The sequence below is a fragment of the Ischnura elegans genome, chromosome 9 (genome assembly GCF_921293095.1).
Source record: "Ischnura elegans chromosome 9, ioIscEleg1.1, whole genome shotgun sequence".
NCBI classification, from domain to species: domain Eukaryota; kingdom Metazoa; phylum Arthropoda; class Insecta; order Odonata; family Coenagrionidae; genus Ischnura; species Ischnura elegans.
Genome location: NC_060254.1, coordinates 96165532 through 96187001, shown reverse-complemented (window position 1 = coordinate 96187001; position 21470 = coordinate 96165532). Strand labels below are relative to the sequence as shown.

Sequence of the window (21470 nt, the reverse complement as noted above, 5' to 3'; positions counted from 1 at the left end):
GGTGTAAGTGAAAGCTTCACAAACTTGTGTGGGTGCATGTGTTTTTCCCTTACGTTCATTTTGGAGCAAATCTGCAAGGAATGTGTGGGAGAACGTGTAGTTCTTAATTTTATTTGTTTTTTGCCTAATTCATTAATGTGTGGGGGTCACTGGCTTAATCGAAAGCTTGGCAAACCTGAGTGATTGAGACCTACGCAAAAGTTTCGTTTTTCTTGACAAATCTGCTAAGTGATGACTGAGCTTGCAAGTTTGTGTGTATTATTCAGTTTACAGTTTAAAGTTCACTTTTCTAGGAGCAACTGTAGCTGACTTGATCCGATAGCGATAAAAGTTGAGTGATGAGTGATCATCGATACAGTCGCTTCTTGGAAAAAATACATTTAAATTGTTGTTTTTCACCTCATTGTCATCCTTAATAACCCACGAAAACCACCTTATTTACTCCCCTTCCTGTTCCCCCTTTTTTGCCCAGTTAGAGTACAGCCTTGGGGAATTCATGCATTTCTTTCCACTGACCACCTAAATTTCCTGCCAGTGGCCAATGTAGGACAGCCAAATTATGGGGATATAAATAAAAGAAAATCCTAAGGATAACTGACAAGAAGCCTGAACTTCTGTCTCATTTTGGGATCTTCTAGAAAGTGAATGAGAAGAGAGAAATTAAGGGTAAAATAAATTCTACCTCTCTAAAACTCAATAATTTTCCATTAAATGAAGATATGTAAATGTGAGAAGGAAGAAGACAGAATGGAAAATGAAAAAAACTGATGGCCTGAAGAATGTAAAGGAGGGAAGAGCCTTTGAAATTAATTTTTTCCAAAATCTGGAAGAGAAAAAGAAACCTTGAAATGAATTGAAAACAATTGAATTCTTCCAAAGGTTCCAAAATTAAATAGAAATTTCAATCAAAATAAGGTGTTGCAAATAAGAAAAAGTGTTCTGGTGATAGGTCTAAAAAGTAAATGTAATTTTTTAACTTAATACATATCTCTAAACAGTTGTTAAAAATTAATGTCAACTACACTAATTTTAGAAATGCAAGTTTTGGCTGAGTTACATTAATGGCAGGGGAGCTGAAAATCTACAGGAGAAGATCAATAATAACCCAGATCAATAGCATTCAGGAATTATAATACTTATGGTGTCGAGATCACATTCATTTCAGTGAGCAATTAAAACTAACCATGCTACTGCCTTTTAACTATAAATGCCTTTATAACCAGGTACTGGATGGGCTAAGATAGCTTATAGCCTGGAATAATCTCTCCTATTTGAATTTACCACATATAGCAAAAATATTATGTATCATCAAATTGTTGCAACAGTAACATAAATGTAGCAGGTGGCAGGGGCATAGCTAGGAATTAAGGCTGGGGGGGTTACGATGCAACTAATACCAAGATGTGTGGGGGTATGGAATACCCACCAGGATAGGCGGTAGGTGCGAGATTAGTAAATTGTGGATTTTTAAGATAAATGGTTCTAAATGGTGAGTTTTATGGCTTACTGAGGGATATTTTATTAATCCTTACACTATTCTATCAGTAATATCAATCCAATTATGTAAAATGGATTAAACTAAAAAAATGTCTCTGAGCTCTGTGGGGGATTTTATCCCCTAAAACCCCCCCTCGCTGTGTCACTGGCAGGTGGTGCTTCTTTGATATTTATCTTCCGCAGCACCAGGATCTTTGAATCAGCTGACTGCTTTGTCTACACATGACACCTCATTTTCCTCAACTTGATGTCAAATACTGAGTACATACTTATTGGATTAAAATCGATCTAACAGTGGTTGGTCCAGAAAAATTCCATAACTATTAATGAAAACAATACCACCAGTTAAAAAAAAATATCTAAGAGGAAAATGAAAGAGTGTGGAGATATACAAAAATAGGGAGGGAAATCTTGATGGTGACAGTCTGACAGTATTCTACCAACCAAATTGTCAAACTCTGGGGTCACTGACCAACTTTTCTCAACATCCCCTTTGATGAAGAAAAAGTTTACCTCTTCATGTAGTTTACTTCATAATTATGTTATCTAGCCTTGTTTCATTTAACCCTTCGTTCACCGAGAAACTGTGAGTCAGTTTTGAACAGCGTGAGACATTACATACTTCTTTCCCCCTCCACCATTCCCCTTAGCAAAGATGGGTTAGGTAATGGAATAGGACACTGCATTTGACACAGTTTTTGCCATCATGAAGAATCATCAGCAACTTAAACTGCACCATGCAAATAAGATTCTATTCTCCCCACAACCTTGGAAGCCAAACTGAGCATAGGGGCTTCTTTTAAATGGCTCACATGATTGTAATTTTTCCTGGATGACATAGAAAAGTTTGCAAAATTGTATAAAACCTTCTAAAAGATACATGCTTCCATAATTTATATCACCAGTTAAACGATGTTTTACTGCATGATAACTCAAATTCAACAGCAATACACGATGAAATAAATTGCGTATAGATTTGATTATTACTTATGTTACTTTCATGATCTGAGTAAAAATTCCATTCAATGAAAAAAAGACAAATATACATCAAAGCTTCAGCCAACACCTCAAACTGATAAGCCCAAGGTAAGGTATTCAGCCTCATGGGAACAAAATGGGGGATGTGCCAGTAAAATGAAGTCTACGGAAAAAGCATGAGCCTGATGCTTTCACTTCGAGTCCTCACAGTTTCCTTAATGCCTCGTCTGATTCCACAAATTTCATGCACAACATGCTTAAAGGTTAAAAGTCTGCATGCACTCATAAATACATTTTTACTTCTCCAATCAACAAAAAAATATTATTTAAAACTCCAACTCATTTAAATTAAATATGGAGATATTTCTTTATCAATAACTTATTTCGATATTTTAATTACTGGCCACCCTGACTTGAAATGCATAATTAACAACCTGTCCTTTATCTTTCTTTCGCCTCAAGTCCCCGCCGATGTTACCACTAAATCTTCTTTGCTGAGGTCCACTGAGAAGAGGGGCTTTGAGAGACGAACTCTGGAAGGAATAACAGGAAAATTACACAGATAACAAGGAATAACCTGAAAATAAAAGCATATTGAGGTATTCCAGGTTGCCCGAGCCTATGGATCAGAGAAAAGAGGCTGTGAATAAACCAACTACTGTATTTGGGAGCAGAGAATATCAGACAGTGAAGGAATACATATACACCCATGTCTCGTATAGCGCAAGGGATGCGTTCCTTGGGGTCTTTGCGCTATACGAATTTGCGTTATACGAGAGCGTTTTAACATTGGGAAGATAGGGATGCGTTCCTGGTAGCACAGGTCCTGGGTATTGAATTTCCTCTAAAACATATATATTCCCATAAATAGCCTCAGAAAACATTATTTATATAAATGTTTATAGTTTAAAATATCTTTAAAGATAGTATGCAAGCTTTCCAATACTTTCATTCACGTTAAAAAAATTCTTACATGCTTTTGAAATTCGCTTCTGTCGTGCGGGTGGGCTAACATCTGCTATCTCAGGTGTTCGTAATGCATTGCCGGCAGTTGACGATTTTTCAGACCAGTCTAAAAACAACTATTGTGTCACCCAGGCCCTTTTGCCGCTCATCGAAATAACAAGAAAATGCTACTTTGAACGCCATTTCACAGCTAGCGGAGTTTATGAATGTTAAATCATTTTAATTTGAAGTCCTACGAGTCATTAGCAGCTACGTGAAACAGTCTTTAAATGCCTTGAAACCTGACCCAGGTTTTCCTTCCCTGAAAATGAATGAACGAGAATGCATTCTTTTCCAAAAGAATATCGTCTCGTCAACACTAAAAACTAGTTGAGGGGGAAAGGAGACACTTTCAGTCACAGCTTGGAGTTCATCAGAAAATGTTGCGGTGACTGCGTTATCAGCACTTGCAGATTCACCTGATATCGCCGCACTGAAAATACCTGCTTGCCGTTTAAATACTGGAACCAACCGGAGCTTTCACTAAATGTCTCGGAGCGATTGCCACTCTCGTCTTTTTGTACTGATTCACTATGAACTTTCCGTATGTGTAGACCGCTTGGTTGAAGTTGGTGCGGCTGAGGTCACTGATGTTTTAACTTCGTCTTCATTCAGAATAAGGCATCGTGCGTTTAAACTTCCGCGCAATATCGCTTTGACGCTCTCCATTTTCAAAGCAATTGACCTCTTTCAATTTTTCTTCTAGGTTTATGGTTTTACTTGATAAATTCTTGATTTTTCTACCCGCATTCCTATTTTTTGCCATTTTCTTTTGGTTTTTACTCTGTATGGCTCTATCGAAATCACCCTCTACTGCTGAACTGTATTCCTGAGACGCAGAGGGCCTACGACTGCGGGGAGGGAACGAAGCCATTGTGTTTGAGACTCTATAGCCGACCCTTTTATGTGTTGATGCCATTCATACGCAACTCGGCCACCGCTCCATTTCTCCCCCGTGAAAATCCGATGACCTTGACGGCTTTAGCGTAGACCCTCTACCTGGAAGTCAATCGCCCGATAACCTATGACGGTAAAAATTACGTCTCAAACAGTATTGCTTAAAAAAAACTCATTTCCACTAGCCCCACGCTCAATTAATGATCTAAATTAACTATTATCACTCTGCTAAGGAGACGAGATAAATTACTTCGGTAGGCCGGCTATCTGGACCTAATGACGAGTAATACTTTTGGCCATTGCACAGCGACGGATTTCGATTAATAATAAACAAAAAAGAAGATTTGAGGCAAGCAATAATATTAATATGCGTAAAATGATAGCGATTTTGTGTGTACTTAGCGCAAGTTCACGTTTTATCATGAGAGAGTTTAAGATTTGTGATTAGGCTTCACTGCGTTGCAATGTTTCCCCGAGGAACGAATTTGTGCTATATCGAAATTGCGCTAATCGAAATTGCGCTATACGAGACATGGGTGTATACATATAAATTTAATGGTAGGTAAAATAAAAATTTTCTCAACACAATCAAGACATGACATTAAGTAATAAACAGAGTTCGAAATCAAAATGTGTAAATCATGTTTCTAATGAAATTAAAAGGCAATTAACACACATTAATATGGAGTTATTAATCAAATGAAATGAAGTTTTGTCCGCTAATTGATGAAGCATAGCACTTTCTACCAATCAACAACTAAAATGAAATTTGAATATATTGACATTACGGCAACAAATTATGAGTAAAATATAATAGTACCTTTAATGAGTCTTCTGGGAAGTTCCGTGGATCTTGAGTTTGAGTCTCCGCTGGATACGATGACTTCAAATGAGGAAGGCACAAAGTGTTCCGACGCACCAGCTCTTTGAGTCTTTTGTTAGGGGTGTCTTCATATACCCGAGATCTGTTGTCTTCAGTTCTGGTGTGTAAATTTGGCTCTTGCAGCACAGCCAGCGTTTTCCTGTGCATAGGAGCTGAGTTTTGAGGAACTTCACATCTTCCTTCCTTCAGGTCGGAAAGGAATGTAGCATTGAAAGACTCTCCTTCTTCATCTTCTGTACAGAAGACTTGGCCTAATTAATTATTTAGAATAAGGGAAAAATAAATTAAGTGAAAATAATTGAGACAGTACACTACAGCCTCTTCTTAAGCATAAATACAAGCAATGAGGAAATTTCCAAGTACATAGATTGTCCACAACACACAAAAACACTAATCTTGGTTTGAGAAAAAAAGATACCTTCATTTTAAAGGCCGGTCATCACTAGCAACTCAGAGTGAACATATACAAGTGGGGTGCTACTATTCACGGAATCAAAAATAACATGACAAAATCTGAGATCACATGATGCATTCACTGACTACGATAATAGCATTTGTTTTGTTTGTTGAAATTTAATATACATTAAATTTTATACTCATGAAGAAGGAGAAGAATCAGGATAGTAATAAACTGTACTATTGAAAATGGACTAAATAAAGTATTTCATTTACTTTTTTTTTCAATTTTCCATAATGAGAAGAAAATACTTTCGTTTTTCGTGTCATACATGGTAACTTAAAGTTTAATGCATGAACAGTAGGATGAGTAATGCATTGCCAACCATGCAACATGGGCAGTATGTAACAAAGGATGACTTGACCTGGTGGAGAACCTAAAAAATATACTTCACCCTAGCTCTTTTCTACAATACAATGAGTTAATTTTTTATGATAAGTAAAGCCTTCAGTGCAGTGAATGAAGAATAACATTAAGGGTGCTTTGCCTGATAATGTGCTGCAGCTAAAATCTTAAACCACATCACCATAAGTAAACAACAATAAACAAAATTCAATACAACCAGAACATTATTAACCTTCTGTCAGGTGCAATGGATCTGACAGGCACATCAGGAGTTTTTTTTTCATTTCTCCACGCCACTAGGCAGCAAAGACCCTTGAAACTTATATGTAGTAGCTTTTTGATTTGACATGCTCTATGAAACATTTTACTTTTTGCATCTATGCCTACAGATCAGTGGCGGATTATTCAGCTTAATTAAGAAAAATAATGGCAAAATTAACCAAAATAAAAGCATTCCTAGATAAATAAGATAGCCAAATAAAAAGACACTGATCTTATAGAATTCACATGCCAAAATACATTACATATAATAATACTTAATAGCATAAAGAGCACGTTAAAGCGCACCTTGCTGGATCAGTCCCGGGCTTTATAATGGCGTATCAAGAGGTAAATGAATACCACAAAATACATCATGTAAGTGTTCGACTACACTAACAATGGTGCTTTAAACTTTGAAAATATACCACTGAGCCATGCTAAGAGCTAATTCCAATATTGCACCTGACGGAAGGTTAAAGCCTAAGGGAAAAAGTTATTCAAAAGCAAAAATGAACTCCAAGCTCTGAGTAAATGACTAATGACAGGCATCAGTTTACAAACATTAGCAGCTCAGTGAAATCTAAGATACTACTGAAATTCATTCTTTACAGATGAATTAAAAATAATTTGTGATTCAAAACTATGCATACACAATCACTACATAAATAAAACACTGCCCAAGAGAAGAGAAAAACATCTCAATTTTCTTTAGTTGCTGTAAGATTTTTACCTGAACACAATATGCACTGTTAATTCTATAACATATGCCATTAAATCTGATACATGGTGTAAGGGTTCTACCAAGAAATGGAGCAAATTAATTTCAATGAAAATTTCAAAGTATTCTCATGTTAAAAATGAAATGTTGGCACAACACAATAATACTTTCAGAGTTATTGGCAACTGTATACTTCAAGTGAAGGGCTGACGGCTGCCGAAATGGATCCATAGAGGTTGGAAATTGGGAGATTTTGAAAAACATATTCAAGTAGAAAAACAATGATGACGTTTTTCTTTACAACAGTCAAATGACATTTATCATTTCAGCCTGCATTTCAATCAACTATGCAATCGTTGCAAATACGATACACCAAGTATCATTCCAGAAGATTGGTTAAATTTATAGGAAAGCAGTGTCCTGTCCACTCTGGGCAATCTAAATGAAAAATATCTTGGAACTACACATTTAATTAAAATGCTACCAATAGAATTCATTTCATAATTTTATTTTGTCAGTGATTGAAAGACTGCAAACCAGCAGTGCCTTTGCCCTTCATAGATTCCCAGACCCGAGTTGACATTCCTGATCTAACTCCGAAACTCTTACCATACCATACATGCTTCTGCACTTAATGGTTGGTAGGTTGATGGAGATACACTATATCGTACTCATAACCATCTAATTCATTACAACATGACACAAAAATAAATGATGTACTAGAGACTAAATCAGAGACTACGTCAGAGTACTCCCAATAAAAAAACATAGGTATTCCTCATGAACCACACCAAAAGTGTCAAATCGGAATGAAATAAAATAATGCTCATACCATTTACTGATGTCTAGTGACATGCATAGTGCAAGTGCCATGCAGTTCACTACAGTGCATTTCTACTTACCCATACCTGAAGGAAGATTACCACGACCACTTCCTTTGGAGAAACCACTAGCATTAAGGGGATAAAGACGATTTTCAGATGAGAACTTCATACTCTCTAATGCTCCAAGATCTCCTCTGGCAAAATACCTAAAAAGTAAATATGTACATACAGATTCAATACTAACCACACATTTTTCATGCACACCCCATTAACTAGAATGGGCTCAAGAAAAATAAAAACTCTTACAAACCCAGAGTCCACCAGTAGTAATCTTACAATCAACAGAGTCAACAGGAAAAATTTCAACATTAACCTTAATTTTAACACACGCCTTGTCATCTGAATATGTCGATGAAATGATAAAATGGATTAAACGATAAAATATATGTAAAATAAGTAAAGGCAAAAAGTAAGAGACAAATGCATACAATGCAATTCTTAATACATATATTTATGAATGATCATGGATTAACTTCTTGGTTAAAAGTATTTCAAATTTAATAAGTCAATAGGCAAGGTCTAATTCTCATGCACTCCAAACTGTATTCTCGCATTGCTAAAATGATGACTTACGTGGACAATTGTTCCGCAGACTGACTTCTATTCAACTCCAAACTCTAGAGGGAAGTAAAAAAGAATAAATTAATACATTTTCAATATTAATAATAAATTACATCCACAAAAATCTAAGCAGTAACCTTTTTTGTAATCAGATATTCCTTCTTGAGACATTGAATAGTTTCATTCCAGACATATATGTATTTATAGATATTCATGGAGTAGAAAGAGTTGCACAGCTCGATAGTCTGTTCAACTAAAATGAATTGAAACAATTAGTTTCAGAACATTCCCATTAATTTTAGAGGCTTTGTTTAGTATGAAATTCCCTAATCAGAGTGTCAACTGCATAAAGATAAACAAATTCCATGTTTATACGTTTTCCAAGGGGATTGCTTCATTTTCCAGGGTGATATCCAGAGTTCAGCACTCAATAATTGCAACTTTATGGCATAGTTTGCATCACAGCACAAAAATATGAGTTTTTATACCCACTGTAGCAATTCTTAATACATATATTTCAAGAATTTTCTAGCACTTTCAGCCTGATAGACTTTAAAGCCCATTCAGGTTGCATTACCAAGACACAGGGATGCTTGGAAATTGACAATGTTTTATACCATTAAAAACCATTTGAAAAACATATTAAGAAAGCCCCATAGTGTTCTACATTTATCTGACCCAACACTGAGGACCTTACAAACTCAGAGCTGTATGAGGAACTTTACAACAACGATGAAGAAATGTGGAAACTTTAATGGTATGAGTTCTGAAAAATAGTGATCAATAAGTCACAACATGTGAATAATAGGAACTTACCATTGAATTATTAAAATTACTACGACCAAAGTTCAACTGGGACTCAAATAGCTTTTCTTCAAGCGAATGATTTTTATTTTCTAAGGCTTCCATCTTTTGCTGCATGTTTTTATGCTTCACTTTCATATCTGACAGATTTTTATGGCATTCCAGCAACAAATTTTTGTATTTCTTACAACTTTCTTGCAATTGCTTGCAGCGTTCGCTTTCCTGAGTAAATTTCTCAAAATCTTCTTGGTATGCCATTTCCTGAAAAGGTAAAGAGATCTTAAGACCACATCATATCAAAGTATGGGATTACATGAAGTTTCAATACATATACTGTTCCCACTTAATTATGGAGGGAAAAATATCATCAAATTACTTTGAATGATTCAATCAAAATGTACATGCCAATTCAACAAAGGTGGCCTAATTTGCAACTTTGCTGACGACAAAAAGACTGACTTTCTAATAAAAAGACTTAGTACATGTAATAACTACTAACTGTTCATAAAAAAATCCTCCAATTTTGGCTGAATGGACTGGAATGCCCTTACAGAGTTTTCCTTAGTTTCAATAAACCAATGGACACCCATTTCCTTTGAAACTGTTACCAGATTCCAGATTTGTATTTGGAAATTTTTATTGAGAAGAATTAATTATTCCATATTTACATTTGTAAAGAGTCAGCTGATGCTTTAACAAGTTGCAAATATGCACTCTACAGAAAACAAAATACTTTTATATATAAGCCTCCAAATACCTAAAGAAAAAAAGTACTCACCATAGCCTTCTTCATTCGTGCTACCTTCTTTTCATACTCTTTCCTCACATCTTCCATTGTTTCATCCCGTATCCACTCAATTTTCTTACTACAAATTTCTAGTTCACATTTCAAATGATCAACTTCCTCTTGAAGAGCCACCTTTTCTACATGACATTTGTGAAGTTCATCTTGATTCTCCCTACATATTCTTTCCAAATGGAGTCTAGCAGTAACTGTTTCCTCGTACGCTGTTTTCAGGGCATTGAACTTATCCTCCTCCACATAATTATTTTCGTAAGTCGTATCAACCATCATTTTCTTACTTAGTTTCCCCTGGGACCTGAGGTATTCTAGGGCATCTTCTGCCTTGGAACAACTTCGCTCCACCTCCATAAATATATTTGCAGTTGACGCAACTTCAGCTAAAGCAATAGCAAATTTGTCCTCAAGAAGCTCCAAAGACTTGGGAATTTCCAACCCTTGGTCATCTGATGAAATATAAGTAGGTTTCTCACCAATTCCAGCATGGCTGCAATCCTCATGACTAGGTGAGACATCAAAGGTGCCATGTACCCCATTATAAACCCCAGATAATGCTTTATGAATCGCATGCATTTTTTCTAGCTCCAAAGACACCTTCTGTTTCTCCATTTTTATTAATATTTTCTCTAACTGCATGCAAAGTTCTTTTGATAGCTTAGTATTTCTTCCCATTACGTCACCAGAACCTTCAGTAAGAAATGCTTCATTACACTTCAACTGCACCCGAGCTAACACATCCCACAGTTCCGCAATTTTGCAAGATATCTGAGAAATCCTTTCGTCCATTTTTTCACCAAACATTTCCACTACCTCTCCAGACCTAATAACTTGCCACAATTTACTTTCCACTCCCAAATTTCTGGTGATATCTGAATCAATTTCTAATTGACAGCCCAATTTCATATCAGCATTTGTCTGGACTCTTGTTAAATCATGGCTGCTGTGAGGACTTTCTAAATACACTTTCATATCTTCCCTCAAGGATTGAAGCTCTTCCTTTTCTTTCAAAGATATAGCAATCTGATTTTCCTTTTCAGATAGTTCTTCATTCAGTTGTTTCAGGTTGGTCTTCAAGTCAGCTACACATGCTTGAAGTTCTTCCTTTTCTTTCAATGATATAGCAATCTGATTTTCCTTTTCAGATAGTTCTTCATTCAGTTGTTTCAGGTTGGTCTTCAAGTCCACTACACATGCTTGAAGCTCTTCCTTTTCTTTCAAAGATATAGCAATCTCATTTTCCTTTTCAGATAGTTCTTCATTCAGTTTTTTCAGGTTGGTCTTCAAGTCAGCTACACATGCTTGTAGGCTGTGAATCTCTGCAAAAGAATCAGACAACTGCTTCTTACAATTTTCCAAATCATTCATCATCTCTTGCTCTCTATCTTTATGGCACAGAACCTCTTTTTCAAGCAATGCATTTTTTGATGCAAGATTTTCCCTGTCACTCCTGCTAGAAAGATGATATTTTTTGAAGAAGGTTAACAATGGGTCCAATTTCTCTGCCACTCTCATATCATGAGGGAACACGAGGTTTTCAGTGCCCTCTAACTGGGTAATTGACTGCATCTCATCTTCTAAGCTTCCAACAAATTTTTCCAAAGTTTCTTCACTTTCCATATTTTTTTGTTTCTCCAGCAATAAAATTTCATTGAGGTAATCAGTGGCAATTTTTGCATCAGCAACAATGCTTTTCAAACCTTCAGCTTCACTTTTAAATTCCTGCAATTCTTTCTCTGCTGCCTCAACATTTTTTTGTTTCTCATCGATTTCCTTAATTAAAAGAGAATTCTCTGCCTTTAGGCTTATGTTGCTTTCATCAGCAAGAGTTAACTTATTTTTTATCTCAGATATTTCAGATACACATGATTGTTTTTCATTATTTAAAATGGAATAATTTTCCTCAAGATTCTTCAGGGCAACTTGGAGCTCTTCTTTTTCACTTAAGTAAACATTCATTCTTTCCTGAAGCTCTTTATATTTACACTCACTGCTAGCTAGAGCACATTTTTCCTTTTCAAGCTGCAAAAGTGTATTTTGCTGCACGTCATGCTTCTGTCTTAGGTCATCTTCTAAGGAAGATAAAATCTTCTCCAGCTGACAACATTGGGTTTCAAAGGTAACAACTTTATTTTTTAGCTGATCATTATCTTCTTTTAGACAAGAATTTGTCTCCGTGAGGAGAAAAATGTTATCATTTGCCTTAACAAGAGCTACATTCAAGGCTTCCTTTTCCTCTATGCATTTAATTAGCTCCTCTTGTTTTTTATTATTTTCAGCCATGGCAGCTTCTTGTGCAATTTTAACCTTCTCCAGTTTCTCTTTCACTTCCTCTAGCTGTGACCGCAACTTCTGACTCTGTTCTTCATTTACATCAAGGAGTGACTTCAGCCTCTCATTATCAGCTTCAACTTCAGCCAGTTTTAGATCAACAACTGCTTGGCTTAGACGTTCACCTGAGAGTAAAAGAAAAGTACTTAAGATCAAAGCTAGAGCGAACAGCTTAAAAATTATTCACCTTGACATGAACTTAAATCAGGATATGTTAATCACATCAACTGCTTCAACTACTAAAGTAATATTTGTCACAATGGAAATGAAGACCCAGGGCAAGCTCGTGGGTTACATTCCTGAGGGCCGGGTCTGTAAGTCCGAGACTTTTCACCCTCATACCACCGGAGGGAATGGACAGAGGAAGGGAAAAGGATAAGAGGCGCCAATGCAATGAGAGCTGGATGATGCCTCCAGGGGGCCTATGCCCGAGTCCGTTCGAAATATCTTGTATGCGAATGCACTCACACGACCAATCTCGCACTACGAGCGTTCAAGGAGGAATTTGGTATGCCCAAATCATCTTCGAGGAGAGTGGTGCGAGGGAGAAATGATTTGTTTATGGCAACGTGTCAACAGGCTGAGGGGGAAGGGAGATTCTTGTATCAAGACGTGGCAACGCCGGAAGGGTAACGGTAGGGGCGGTAGGATAGGGCTTCCGGACAGCTTGCAACCAATCATCGCCCACCTTTCTGTATGAATAATTTTTCCCAGGATTTCAACAACTGCATTGCTAATGACGCTTTACGAGTACGCCAAATTCATTTACACATTCACCGAGGGCATTTTGGAAGTGAACCAGCCATGTCCAAAGTTAATAAGGAGCAGAAGGAAATGCTGATGGAGTTCATTGAAGGTAATTAACATCGTGTGCCTTGCCTAGAAAATAAGTTATTGCATTAGTGTTGATATTAATGTTTCCAATGTCCCATTTCAGCGAATAAATATCTTGCCAAGAGAAAGTTTTCTACCCCACAAGGATGCTGCTGACAGTGGGAGGAAGTAGCGATGAAGCTGAATGCGTGCAGAGTGCGCAAATCATGGAAAGAGTAACGGAAGGTGAGTGCATGACGTTCTTGTTGTAGATATCTGTAGTAGAACTCGATTATTCTCAAAGTAAAAAAACGGCTCGCAGTATAGGATTGCATGACGATCTTTTTAAGTGTGTGACTGATGCAATTTTGTATCATTAAGGTTTTTTACGTGCGTTTTCATATTAATTCATTAATATGAAAACGCACGTAATTACGCACATATGAAATGCTGTAATTAATACCTTTCGCCTAGGGGTGGGCTTATGATTATCTAAAAAGAATTAGGTCCACAGTCACAGCTATCAATTTTTATTTATTTTCAATTATGCTGAATTTATAATACTGAATTTAAGTAGCGGGAGGAGGTGTGCATGCGGTTGTTATTCTTGACATTTCCAGTTTTTATGCGATTATTGCGAAAGTTGAAAGCAATACAAATTGGTTGGTTCAATCACAAATAAACGAAAAACCTTAAGAAGGCCGATCGTGATATCTATTACGTGTTGCTGTAAGTAGCATAGTTACTTCCCGAAGCAAAACTTTGATGAAACTGAGAATCAGTGTTAATGCTAAATGAGTGAAGTGTGAGTTTAATGAGTAGATGACTTCTAAGTAATTACAATTATTGAAAAAACTGTATGATGATGGATTTGGAAGCTTATCTTGTTTTCAGCAATAATGTTTACATGAGAACATTTAAACTTGACGGTAAATGTTCAACTATACATATTTACTTTCTAACATGTAAGTCAACAGCAAAATTTGGATGACCCCTTAAAATTATTGTAATTTAAATTCATCTTGGTTTGATCATCCTTCCAGATCAATTGTGTAACTTGAAATCTTGCATGAAAAGAAGTGTGCATAAAGCAGAATGCAATTTCAATTATCATAAAAACCATGAATAATGCATTAATTTGCCTTCCCTAAATGTGAATTTTGGTCCAAATACATCATATACAATTTGTGATGATTGAATTTACCTATGTGTACCCACTCTAAATAATTGCGAAAAAATCCAGTAGCAGTTAACATTCACATTACAAGAAACTGATTTACTTAGCACCATGGTATCTATTGTTAATTATCAATTCAATAGAAATAATTGCTATTTGTTTACAACCTAGATTCAAGAATGCAAGTAGTAACGAAGATGGTAGCAGACAGTTGGTTGAGGTGGTGAGAGAGAAGATGCTGCTGGAAGAGAAGGATGTTGGCAGTAGAGAGGGGTCTTAGAAGCAGAGAAAGTGGCAATAAAAAGGAAGAAGATGGAGTTGGAGTAGGAAATAAAGGGTGCAGTTGGAAAGGAGGAAGGTGGAAGGAATTGAAAGGCTTGGAGGGAGATTGATAAATGTAGCTGAAGAGTTATTACCTCAAATGAAAAATAAATAATTTGAAAAAAAATTATTCTCTATCACTTAATTCCCATTTCCCTGGTACTACAAGGGCTAATATAGTACTAAATTCACTAACTCTTGGTTAACCTAGTGGTATTACATTATAAGTTTTTCCTGGATATACACAATTACTTATACCACTTTTCTTCATGGCGGTGTTTATTTCACATCCACTTCACTTATTTGTCCATTTTAGCTATCAAAACTAGTATTATTAGTAGCAAATATTTAAGCATAATACGTCAATATGACAAAATTAGCATTAATACATGATAATAACCTTTATTTCGATAGAGCTGACGATCGCGAAGGGGCCCTCAAATATGGAGTTAAACTTGCGATAAGCTCCGTGGTCACCTCTTTGGTTAGACGATATAATTTAATAAATTTGGAATTGTCTAAATTAAAGGGCGACTTCCGTTCCCGTATTGCACGAGGAACTCGTCGTATCCTTTGCTCTTCCTCTTCTAGGTCTTCTAATACTTGCAGTCGCAATAGTGCCATCGCCATGTTTGCTTATTGCTCCTACTTCGAAAAAGGTTTTCACTGGGTTTGAATGAGGGAGTGAAATTTCGTACGTACGAGCTCCCTCCCCCGACTCGAGCATACCAAATTCACTCGTAGTTCGAGAAAAGGTCACGTGACCCCTTAGTTACCATTCACTCGCAGGCAAGTGAAAACTCAGGCATAGGCCCCCAGGGAAAGGATAGAGCGGGAAGGAGTAGGATAGGGAAATCCCAATGCCATCACTGGATTTAAGTGAGCCACTACTGGCGAAATCACAATTTTATGTTTCTACAGAAAGGAAATATTTTCCCATGGAGAAGAAAAATATTACGATTTTCTGTAGGTAATACTTGCCACACATAAATGTCTTAAATAACTTTGAGCAGAAGCACTTAAGGAGTTAAACATATATACAACCCCTAAGTAGAAGTGTGGAGCCTGACAAGCCCAATCACTTTAAGTACGTATGTCATGGGGTGGCTTGTGGGCATGGCACCTAAGTAATGCCTGAAGTGTTCTGATTTTGAATCCCAGGTGAAGCCCTTGAGCACTTTAAACAAAATTCCTAGGGAGGAGGAGAGGGAAAGGAACTATCCCCTGAGGGTGTGGAATTCACATGTGGCTTAACCTTGAGTGAGCTCTGCCGTTATCACTTCATTTATGTACACCTTAAAGTTGAATCCATGATTAAAGTACAACAGACCCTTGCCTAATGACATTAATCTGTTGTGAAGGACCGATCATAAAGCAAAATCAATTATACGTTCAAATATTTCCCAACAAGAAATCAGTTCAATGAGAATCAGCACATGCAAGGGTTGCTATGCCAAAAAAATCATTTCACTAACTAATTTTGGGTAAATTACATGCATACAGCAGACTCCCGATTATCCAGCGGCGGTTTATCCGGGTTGCGGATTATCTGTGTATGATTTTCACTCTCACTCAATATTTTCTGCAATTTTAATAAAAAAATAAAATCCGACGCAAAATCACTGGAAGTAATGCATTAATGCTAGAATACACCGGGCCTATTACTTTCATTAGAATCCCCTTTGTAATATGGAAGCGATCGTGCGCTAGCTGCATTCACGGGAGTACCATGTTTCTGTTTTCCAAGGTTCGCAGTGCGCGACCGTGCTCCGTGATCACGGATCCATGTCCCGCGGCAGTTGCAACCCGCGCAACTTGTTCGAGACGTGACACCGTGGCGTGGTGCCTGATGGTGTATTTTCCGACGTCGAGCAGTGGTTTTGAAGCATTCGTGCAAACCACTTTTCTGTATACGTGATCACACAGCCACAGATGTGTGGTTTTTGAAATCAGGCCTTACATGGAGCATTAATGATTGGATTACAGCCATATTATCACCCCTAAAAAGATTGTGAGCTGGCAAAGAAAGCTCTCAATGAGACCAGGAAGCACTCCAAAAAGCAGAATATGTAACTGCATAAATAATAATATATTGTTTTTTTAGGTAAATTATGAACATTACTAGACTTTTAAGTGAAAGTTCGGATTACCCGTGTTTTCCAATTATTCGTGCCGTCTCTCCTCATCATTAGCCCAGATAATCGGGAGTTTACTGTATTAGATTAAATTTTGTACAAATGGAAACAAAGTTAGCAAAGGTGTAAGCAAAATTCGCTCTGATCGTATGCTAACACCATCAAAGATCTAAACAATTGTCAAGCGGGGGTCAACTGAGTACCAATACTTTAGAATAGTTGTAGAGACCAAGTACATCCATTACCTTATTTTAAAAAGAAAATAATCCTTACTTATAGGGGTAACATACCAAAATAGCTCATTCCTCAAAAGGTTAAAGATATATGAATTTTGGCATAAACAGTAAGGAATGTGATGCCATATAAATATTTGGCTGCCTTATACGTGTGGCAGCATGTGAGATCTCAACTGCATGGAGAGAGCAAAATCAAAATCAGAGAGAGTAATTGGCATTCACAGTGGTTATAATCAGAGGATCCTGGTTTGAGCTCAGTTCAAGAATAAAGACTTCACCCACAGATTATACACGCTTTGGTTCAAGTGCAGATGACTTAAGTAATAGTGGATTCAAACCTGAATAATAATCCACATTCATGCCATGTAACAATAATGATAACTAAAATTATCAAATAATTAAAATTTAACATTTACAGTGCCCTCAGAAATGCTGTGTTGTTGAAATAATATTTACCTCCAAACTTAGTTACCAATAAAAGAAAAAAAAACCACAACAATAAAATAAGTGGCACAGTTTGAATTGCATTGAATAAGAAGCATACCAGCGATGAAAAGACATACCTTCTGAGAATGGTGATGACATGATGTTATTAATGACTGAAAGTGATGTATCAGAGTCAAGACTGGCATTGTGTTGGGTAGACATCAACTGAAGCTTTTCTTTTAGCTCGCCCAAATAAGTTTTGGTATGCAATAATTCCTGTTCCTTTAGTGAGAGGGATAATTGTAGACTTTCATTAGCTCTCTCCGAGTCTATTGCTTGGGCCTATAAAAAAAGGAAGAAACATGAAGTATGAATCGTTGAGTGCGGCCTGAAATTCTGAAAGTGAGTTAAAGAATATGCTTCACTCAGTACTGGTGAGAAGCGGAACTGTGATTCTAAACTGTGATCGGGATCACCGAGGAGAATGATCACTCTTAAAAGTAAGTGGTGATTTGTGGCACTGCTATTCCTGCTACTTTGTCCAATTCCAATGAATGAGCTCTCCACAAAAGGAACGAATAAACTTATTGGAAAATTAGGCAAAATTTTTTTTTTTTTGAGGGAATAGTTCTGATTCAGAGTTTATACTACGATAATAAAGTAAATTTGATATGGTAAAGGAATTGATTATGGGCAATCATTAAAATCCCGTCGGTATTTTTTAAAACATATTTTATGTTCAAACCATAATGATTCAAATCGTTAGTAGCTGTATATTTTGTAAAGAATATCTTATCATAAAAGATGAATTTAAGACATTCTTCATAATACTGTTGGTAGCAGCTGAAGCTATCTTCACCATATTCACAGTTGCAGTGATTTAGTCACCGGCAGTAATCGGCTACTTCTCTTCAATCACAGGTAGCGATATATCGCCAATCACTTGGTAGTAGCCTGTGCTTTCATCACCGAATCCAGTGATCCAATCACAGTGATTTTTAGTATTGAATCACTGAGTGATCGTTACTTTTCAATAATGGTGATTCAATCACAGTTAGCGATACATCGCTCATCACTACTCAGTACTCTAGCACAGATAAAAATGTAAATTAAAAAGAACTTTACAAACAATTTCTTGACATACAAACAGCACAGCAGCCAGTATTTAAAAAAATTACGATAACCGAAGTGATATCAAGCTAATTACAGAGGGAGAAAAAGAGTTAATCTTACTCCTTAGACTTCAATGGCATTACGATGGCATAACATCTAGACTTTCAATAGAATTTTGAAAGGCAAATGCTTCAGCCAGTTTCATGAAATCTAGGTATTTTTACTGAAATGAATTGAATGAGGTTTTAAAAAGCAGCTCTGTGGCCACACAAACATGAAATATCCCATACATCATGACCAAAGGTATCACAACCCCTTTCTTGCTTCTACAAGAGTTAATGGAGATATTTACTTGCCATGAGAGCATCAGCACATGCCTTCTTCATACAGTTTTCTGGGCCAGAGAAGTGGATATGTACATAATTAGGTATCTAAGGAGCACAAGCATTAGAAATCTTTTCCTAGCTTCTAGTCAATGGTGTAAAAAGGCTAGGGAATATTAACTTCCTCAGCCAATTATAAATTACCTCTTTTGGAACGATTAAGTTGAGCTCTTAATTAGATAAAAAGAAAATGTCTTCAGATGAGAAAATCCAAATGATAATTAAATGCTGATCTCATTGCCTTCAGACATTTACATGTATTTTGGAAATAAATAAGATATACAAGCTTGAGCCAATACCACAACAAACATATCTCATTAATTTAGAGAAAATCAGTGAAACATTCAGTCCTATGCCATCTTTTCATTTTTTTCATATCATATTTGCTCCAAAAAGTAATTGCTCTGGTCAAGACAAATTAATTTAGGTACCTTTTTAAGGTCTAGCCCATGATGACATCAGAAATAGCCTCACATGGAGGTTGTCATTTCTTTAAAAAACCAGACTGGAGATATAAGCGTTGTAAAATATTTGAAAAGAGCAAACGAATAAAGAAAGAATGGAGGATAGAAAATGATCTTACCTCTAGCCTCTTCATCCTTTCCAGTAACAACGCTTGTTTCTCTTGTAATGAATTCTTTTCTTGGCTCAAGATGTCCCTTTCTTCAGCTAATACATCCATGAATCTTTTTCGCCGTTTCAGCTCTGATTCAAGGGTTTCTACCATCCCTAGATTGTTCGCATCATCCCCCTTCATAAGTTCATCCATGCTCTGAGCGTATTCCAACAGTTCTTCTCTAAGTTTAACGACCTGAAGACAGAGATTTCACATAGTAGCATTAATAAAATATTAAATAATTCGAATGACCCACAATGCAATAGTTAATGAAGTACAGAACCGAATGAAAGTTACCTGCTCCGACTTCTCGGACAAATTTTCCTCCAATTCTTCCCTTTTTTCCTTCTCTGTCCTTAATTCATCTTCGAGTTCCATCTTTTCTAGTTGCAAAGCTTCTTTTTCTGATTGTAGCCTCCGTAAATCCCTAGATAACTTGTCAGTCAAACGTGGAGAATCCAAGAACTCCTTCAGAGGTGTCTTCATGATTTCCGAGCGTCTTTTCGGAGTTCGTTGGCATTTCTGCTCTATAGCAACGTAATCTCCCTCTATTACTGACTTTAGGAATGCATGATTGAGACCGTCACTGGCCTCAATACAAGATTCCAAAAAGCATTTTATTTTCACCTGTGAATCATGTTGTAAATCATGACAAAGTTGTGAGAAATAAGAAGGCTTATCTCCTTTGGTGACCGATAAAAAGAGGAGCAATGAAGAAATATACACTACTTCTGACTTTCCTTCTGATTTTATATCCTGAACACCATAATGGGGAAACTCATTCTCCAAGTAGGAAAATACAGCGTCAAGCCCATTGACACCAGGGTCGATTTCTGGGAGATCACCACCGGGAATCACATTCTTCAATAGGAGGGAAAAGAAAAACCCATTTTCAAGTTCACTCAGATCGATTATTTTGGGGGTCAATGCAAGACAATTGACCCAATCAACCAAGGCTTCACTCCACTTGTGTAAATACATCGAGCTTCATTCACTACTGACACTCTCGGCAAAGGCAGTTCCGCCTCAATCACGCCAAAAACACAGAATACCCAGGGTCAATACCCAAACACCTAAAATTCCTCAGACTGTCCCTTCTCAATAACACAACTTTCATCAGGCAGTTTCATGTCCAATTTCCAGTTCAAATGCGGTTCCGTTGCAACTGACGTCATCAACGGATGCGGTCGTTGCGATTGACAATTTCGTTCTTCTTTTTTTATTTTTGTAAAGTCTTCAATGTTTTACAGGAGTTCGATTTAAAATATTGTCATGATCTTTTGATTAGAATGGATTTGAGATCTGTTAGCTGGTTTAGTATAGGTTTTATGGGTTCATTTCCGTAAATAGCCGACCAAAATTGCTAATATGTTAGATAGAAGTTCGAAATGGCTTATCCCGAGCCCAGGATATTTCTAGAATTTCCGTTGGTGATATTTACGTTTTAATGCCTTGTTTGAAGTACCCATTCTTATTATTTTGCAGTACTGCATTAATAAATAAAACGAAGGGCGCCAAACCAAATAGCAAAGAATTGCGGCATTAGCAATGGATTCTTAGCAAGATAGTGTGCTACCGTAAAATCAATTGAATACCATACAATGTCAGTTCATACCAGCATGACATCCCACGACGATTTTGAAGAAAATTGTCTGTTCGTGATGAAAATATGTGTTTCATCCTTTCAGTTAGCATGAAAAATTGAAGTTTCCTTGGGCGTCTCTATCAGTTTTTTAAGCATTCAACGTTCAAATTCAAGTGTAATTGAATTTCCAGTTTGGAAAAGGTGGTTGAAACAATAATATCCTCTTCATTGAAGCACTCTCATCC

General features: G+C 36.7%; 1 protein-coding gene across 5 annotated transcripts in view; it reads right to left on the bottom strand.

The window, feature by feature from the left end:
* The window catches only part of LOC124164864 (early endosome antigen 1-like), a 38759-nt gene extending 17967 nt beyond the window's left edge, over positions 1-20792 (bottom strand). Inside the window, exons 1-9 of one of the 5 annotated variants that reach the window (XM_046542076.1) lie at positions 19938-20791; positions 19608-19835; positions 17666-17870; positions 10069-12545; positions 9303-9551; positions 8499-8542; positions 7944-8071; positions 5198-5511; positions 2910-3008 (exon numbers count right to left, since the gene is read on the bottom strand). In XM_046542076.1, the coding sequence (XP_046398032.1) occupies positions 2910-3008; positions 5198-5511; positions 7944-8071; positions 8499-8542; positions 9303-9551; positions 10069-12545; positions 17666-17870; positions 19608-19835; positions 19938-20621 (4428 nt within the window). In that variant the 5' untranslated portion in view covers positions 20622-20791. Of the gene's footprint in view, positions 1-2909; positions 3009-5197; positions 5512-7943; positions 8072-8498; positions 8543-9302; positions 9552-10068; positions 12546-17665; positions 17871-19607; positions 19836-19937 lie in introns of all 5 variants that reach the window. The other 4 variants (XM_046542077.1, XM_046542078.1, XM_046542079.1 and 1 more) reach the window with 4 other exon arrangements.
* Positions 20793-21470: the final 678 nt, after the last annotated feature.